General features: G+C 47.7%; 1 protein-coding gene across 4 annotated transcripts in view; it reads left to right on the top strand.

Annotated features, from left to right (window-relative positions):
* The first annotated feature begins 483 nt into the window (after window positions 1–483).
* Window positions 484–6,254, top strand: part of MTMR2 (myotubularin related protein 2) — a 60,574-nt gene continuing 54,803 nt past the window's right edge. For 2 of the 4 annotated variants that reach the window (XM_062639351.1, XM_062639356.1), the window contains exon 1: window positions 484–667. In XM_062639351.1, coding sequence (XP_062495335.1) covers window positions 588–667 — 80 coding nt within the window. In that variant the 5' untranslated portion in view covers window positions 484–587. Of the gene's footprint in view, window positions 668–5,069; window positions 5,141–6,254 lie in introns of all 4 variants that reach the window. The other 2 variants (XM_062639352.1, XM_062639355.1) reach the window with 2 other exon arrangements.

The following is a 6,254-nucleotide window of genomic DNA, read 5'->3' as shown; positions in this document are numbered from 1 at the left end:
ATTCCTATGGTTCCAGGTGCATAACCGAGTACAGGAGAGGGGTCTCAGCAGAGCCTCTAGCAACCCAACACAAACGATGACTTCAAGGGAGATCCTTCAGCGAGACCTTGCTCTTATTAATTACCACCGTGCCCCACGGAGGGAACCCGGGGGCTCCCGCCTTCCCTTGGTTTCCAAGAGGCCAGAAAAGGAGATGCGGTCCCATTCTGTACCCGCATGAGCAAACACCTCCACCCGCTGGCTGTCTCCCTCGTACTTCACCCTCAACTCGCCCCTTAGGCTGGAGAAAATGAGGACCCCGCGGGCGACGCCTCGGCTCACACTGAGGGAGGCCGGGCACAACCCCAACCCTTTCTCCTCAGCCAGGAGAGGACACACGGCTGCGCCGCGACTGGAACACCCTCACCGCCCGCCGAGCTCACGGGAAGAGCCCCTGGGGTCAATGCGACCCCGCAGCTCGGCCCCCTCCGCCGCCCCGCCCTCCCCGCGCGGCACGCCGGGCCAACATGGCCGCTTCCCGCCCCGCCGGGCGCCCTCCGCTCGGCTGACAGCGCGCTGCCCGCCCCGGGGCCGCCCCGCCGCCCGCCATGGAGGAGAGCTCCAGCTGCGAGAGCCTGGGCGCCGGGCGGGCGGCGGCGCGGCTGCCCAGCGGTGACTCCCTCTCCAGGTAACGGCCGGGGCCGGGTCGCTGCTGCCGCAGCACCGCTGCGGGGCTCGGCGGCTGTGGCGGCCCCTCCTCAGTCAAGAGCCATCGCGGGGTGTGGGGGGAGAGGAAGAGGGCGAGGTGGGGCCGGCAGAGGAAAGGAAGCCGGGGGGAGGGAGCTGGTGCCATTTTCTCCCTTCGTGGGCAGGAGGCTCTGGCGTGTCCTCACCGCCGGGGTATCCTGGTGGGGTGTCCCCGCAGGGTGTCCCTGTGATCGGGTATCCCGGTGGGGTGTCCCCGCAGGGTGTCCCTGTGATCGGGTATCCCGGTGGGGTGTCCCCGCAGGGTGTCACTGTGCTCGGTTCGACGTTCCTGTGTCATCGGGGCGATGGTGCACACAGGCAGGCGTGGGCACTGCTCCACTGCGGCCAAGCCGGTTCCTTCTGCAGGCGTTTAATCGGAGCAGGAGGTGCCACCGCGCCAGCCCCTGTCTGTCGATGACCGCTCTCTCAGTGACCGGAGCTGTGCGGTGTGTGCAGGGGCAGGATTTAGTAGATCAGCCGTCCAAGTGAGCTCTTGGTGGAGGGGCAGGGTAGGGTGCCAGGCTCTGCAGCTGCCTTTCTGCTGTTCTCAAGCCAGGCCTTACCCTGTGCTTTCACAGTAATGAACTGAGGTACATTGAGCATCTGTGGATTTGTCCTCATGGCTTTTTTGGAGAGCTTGATTTCATGATCTGAATGGCTTTTAATGCCATGCATGTAATTTCCAAGGTCTGTAATCCACAGAAGATGAAGCACTTTCCTATTGCACCCTGCACGAGCTGTCGGTGAAGTTGGAACTTTGTGAAAGCACATCTTGCTTGGGCTGTGTGTTTGATGCAGGAGAGCGCAGTAGAGTAGCAAGGGAGGATGCTGTCTGCTGGACAAGGAAGGATGTTGGCTGGTGGACAAGGGAGGCCCTGGGTTTCACTGCAGGGCCTGGAAGCAGGACAGCCTCATGGCTGAAGGTCATCCTGTCCCGTTCTGGCTGCCTCACCATGCCCAGTCTGTAGGGTCACAGCAGCCCTCAGTCCAACCTCCTGCTCACACCAGGGACAGCTCTGAGGTCAGATCTAGCTGCTCATGGCTTTTACCCAGTCTGGGCTTGAAAACTTACAGAGGTGGTTGACTCCAATGATGGAGAGACTGCCCAGCCTCCCTAGGCAGCCCACTGTCATCTGCTGGAGTCTTTCCACATAGACACTGGTGCTGTTTTTCAGGCCCCTGAAGCAGTCTGTGCTCCAGGCTCCTCCAGCGTCTCTTACATGTAGATGTTCCAGCCCCACCATCCTGGTAGCTCTTCCCTGAATTCCCTCCAGCTCATCAGCATCTTTCTTACACTGGAGGGACATCTAAAACCTGGATGCAGTATTCCAGAAGCACTCTAATGAGTGCCAAGCGGATGGGGGTTCTTCTGTGGATTTCCTGATTCTACCTCTGTCCTTGAAGCCCAGGGTGCTGGTGGTCACTTTTCAGCCAGCATCTCTGCACTACCAAGCTGGGGTTTGCTTCAGCAGGACCCCTTTCCCACAGAGCTACTGCCCAGTTTGCTCTTGGGTTTCTTCATTCTTGAGTCCTTCATGACCCATCCTAATTTCACCCTCCATTAAATTGTTGCCTGCTCTCAGTTTCCTAGTGCAATTTTACCTGTGCCATGTCAGGTGCCTATAGGCCTCTTTTGCCCTTACCTAATTGACCCCATATATTCTTCTTTTCCCCTCTGTGTCAGTTCAGGCTACTTGGACCCATCTGGAGGTCGGACACTGTAGGAGACAGGCCTATGGACACAAAAGAGAGCTTAACTCAGAAGAGCCAGTGGCTACAAGGAAACTCCGGTTCAGCCTCTCAGCAGCACGCTCTGCACAGATGGAGCTGTTGGGAAATTGAGATGATAAATGTGTTGCTATTGAGCATGCACAAGGCTATGTCCTCCAAGCCCTCAGAAGGCCCAGACTTGAACAGATTTCTTGGGGTATAAAAAAGCTGATGTAAAAGCTTTCAGAATCTCAAGTCTCTGTTCCAGCACCTAGAACTCATAGAGAATTTTTCAGGTCAATTTTTTATGCATTCCAGTTAGATACCTTTTTCTCTAACTAGGTGTTGGAAATAACTGCAGATATAAAATATTTATCTATTAATAACCCCCCCCCCCCCATCTTGAGTTGGTGTATGCTGTGAAACATTTTAGTTGAAATGGTCACGATTAGGGCAAAATTATAAGAAAGTAAACTAAGGTTCTTTAAATGAGAGATGCCTGGTGACCATCTGAATGTTTATTATCAACTTCCCCTGCAAATCTGGTGGTATTTATGCACAAATAATTTTCTTATGACTTGGGCTGTGTTTTTTTAAGATTTTTTGGTTGATTTTTTTCCATTAAAGGGCCTTGCAGTCTGATTTTATGCATCAGAACGACCTCTGAAGCTAATGGAACTATTTGTATGCATCGAAACATACTTATTTTCATCTCTGTGATTGTAGTCTAATAGCTAGACCAACTTTGAATTGTTAACCTATGACTACAGAGATGTGACACATTTTCAGTGAGTTTGTTTCAAAAGAAGAAGTTAGCTTTGGGGATGATGTGAGGAGAGCAACAGATCACGAGTGTGCTGTCATTAGTCTTTATAATCTGTTTTATTTAAAAGAAACATCAACAAAAAGATGAGTAGGTCACTCATCCCAGATTCACAGTTAGTGAGCAATGTGAAGCCTTACTGAGCTGTATTGTTTTATGTGAATTTAGAAGACTTGGAAAGCTGCTGGTGTTAGATGTCTACAGGAATGCATTATTTGGATTCAGCTCCAGCTTGAAAGTTAAGTAGTTGTGTTTCTAGACATACTTAAGATCTAACTCTTCAGTAAGACATTCTCACTTATATGTAAGGTTGCTCACATGAATAAGTGCCTTAAAGAACATGCATACATTTGTCTGCCTTTTAATGACATATGAAATCTGGCAATAATGGCATTTGACAGTGAAAGGTGCTTTGATATTTTAATAGACAGTAGTGATGTGCAGTCTCGGTGGTGCCCAAGTAAGATAGGGGAATAACTAAACAAATGTTACCTACTTTCTGTCCCAACTAGAAAAATGTTAGAAAAATTCCTCATCAGACTCATAGCATAACTGTTGTCCACTATAAAACCCCCAGCTCTGTGGAAATTCTGAGTTAGTTTCAGATGAGCAGCTCACAGCTGATTGACTCAGCTGTCCTCCTAGTTGTGCTGAAGCAGCTGTTCTGCTTTTCCAAGCGTAAGCTGTCTCACCCAGTGCTGGGTTTGGGTGGCATAGCATTGAGTTCTGCAGCTCTCTGTGGTTTCTAAAGGTCAAGATTTAGGATGGACTTTCCCATTGCATCATGCACTCATGGAAGACAGGTGACCATGAGACAACTACTCATAAACAGCTGTGGTGGTATTTAACTAGCAGCTTGCAAGGAGTGTTTTGTGTGCCTGCAGTGTCAGGCCAGTAACAACCTGTGAGGTAGTACGAGGAGTGGGATGAGACAGTGATTCCAATGCTTGATGAGCTACAGTGTGGTTATGTCCAGAAGAGCAAGCTTTACTCAGAGTTATGGACTACTTTTATATCTATAAAATGACCTGGGGATCCTGGGTGAGCAAGTGATATACATCTCAGCTGTGCTAGTTAATCAGACTTCTTCAAAGAGCACTCTTAAAATTAATTTGTAGGTAGAGTTGTGGGTGGGGTTTTTGCTTGGTTTTGTAAATCTGAAGTTGCATATGGACCCTCTGACCTTTGGAATTCAAAGGAATGGCCAACAGAAGTCTGCATAATCTTTCCTTTTGCGAAAGGGAAGCCAGATAGAGCCATGTGTCACTTTTCCTAAAGTCATATGTTCTGCTAAAAGGTGATGTCAAACTTCAGATATTTACTTATCATTAAAAGTGATGAGACATTTTGTTGATGCAGTGATTTGTTGATTATGTGCCATAGTTTGTGAAGGTATATCTGACATGTGAAGGTATTCCTCTGAAATGTTATGTGAAAAAGCATATTACAGTCCAGTCTGAGTGACAGTCTAATAAGATACTGAAGTGGCTTCCTGTTAGATCTGCAGAAGGTAAATTTGTATTGCCTGTGCAGAAGTGTGGAGGTGATTGTACTGCAGAGAAGTTGCCATAGAAGACGTCAGTGATATTTCACCCTCAGTATAAAATGAGAGAAAGAGATAAGGCAGTGGGCAGATGTTTCCTGCCAGCATGACTGTAGCAGTGTTTGATGTTACCACTTTCTGGTTGCTTGTTACCACCTCTGCATGGGTGGTTATCATCCACAGAGGTCTGCAGGCACAGTGGATTCTGTGCATTGCACTTTTGCTGAAGCATATGAGAATAATCATGCTCCTTGTCTTTGTTTGCAGGCATAACTCTGAAAACATAAACTCTGTGTAAATCAGTGCAGCAAGGTCTGTTGAAGCGATAGCTCCATGAGGTATGAACTCCCCCCTTCGTCTCAAATAAGGTCCTGTCAATACCTGGTCTGATTTAAGGCTACATTGAAGGAATTCTTTCCCCACGAGTGAGAGTGACGCTGGAAGGAGCTGGGTCTGTAAGCTGTTGGCTGGGAAGGGCTTGCTAACACCACATTGCTACCAGATGTATGAGCTTTGCTGATTGAGTTGTTTTGTGATGAGTCATTGGAGTTTGAAAGGGAAGATTTTTGCCAGTTCTGGTGAAATGTGAGTAGCTGTCATTTTCCCCATGGGCTTTGAGAGAACTTCGTGCATTTGATTTCTTGTATGTGTGAAGCAGGAGTTCTCAAAAGTTGTTACCATTAAAGACAAGTATGTTGCTGGCTGAGTGTTGATAATGAACAGAGTTTTGCATCTGAAAAACTTAACACTGTGCCTAGAACCAATTAGCAACTCCAGATGGGCTCATTATCATTAATTTTAATATGTGAGTGATAATTTATAACACTTATTTGCAACTGAAGTCCATTCTGAGATTGTTTTTTCTTGTACTGTATATTGTGCAGATAAAGAGCAGGTTTACCTGCTGCATTTGGCTCTGCATATACATTTGCAAAGTGAAGAGAATCTTAGGGTCGAAGATTTGGGGCAGAAAATAACAGTCAGTCAAAAAGAATTCAGAGCTTTTAATTTACATACCAAACTTGTGAAGAGACCTTTGAAGAACTCAGGAATTGTTTTTAGTAGCAATCCTTGGCATGCATGTTTCTCCTCTGGCATTCATCAGAAACCATTCCTACTTCTCTCGGAGGAAAAGTACTTCAGTCTTGGAAGTTTTCCTCTGTCAGGCACGCACGCAGGCTCTGACCATTCAATAAAAGTGTGTGTGTGTTTTAAGTATATTTTCCGTTTAAGAATATGAAATACAATTGACAGTCACCTGTTCTTGTATTGTAATTAATGTTATATTGCTGTTTAAAGGCCTCACAGGAATTTGAGGTGCTATGGTCCTAGCTGCTCTACAGACACAGAAGGCAGTAATTTCTGTTGAAGAACCAGTGACACCAGCTATTTAAATGGGCCTAAGCCAGGACTACTCTATTTTCACTAATGCCTTGCGGGTAATTTTACTAA

Source organism: Pezoporus occidentalis, unplaced genomic scaffold, assembly GCF_034315485.1.
Source record: "Pezoporus occidentalis ecotype Australia unplaced genomic scaffold, CSIRO_AGI_Poc_V1 ctg6, whole genome shotgun sequence".
Classification (NCBI taxonomy): domain Eukaryota; kingdom Metazoa; phylum Chordata; class Aves; order Psittaciformes; family Psittacidae; genus Pezoporus; species Pezoporus occidentalis.
Note: the sequence above shows the minus strand (reverse complement) of the source record. Positions and strands in the feature narration are given on the sequence as shown.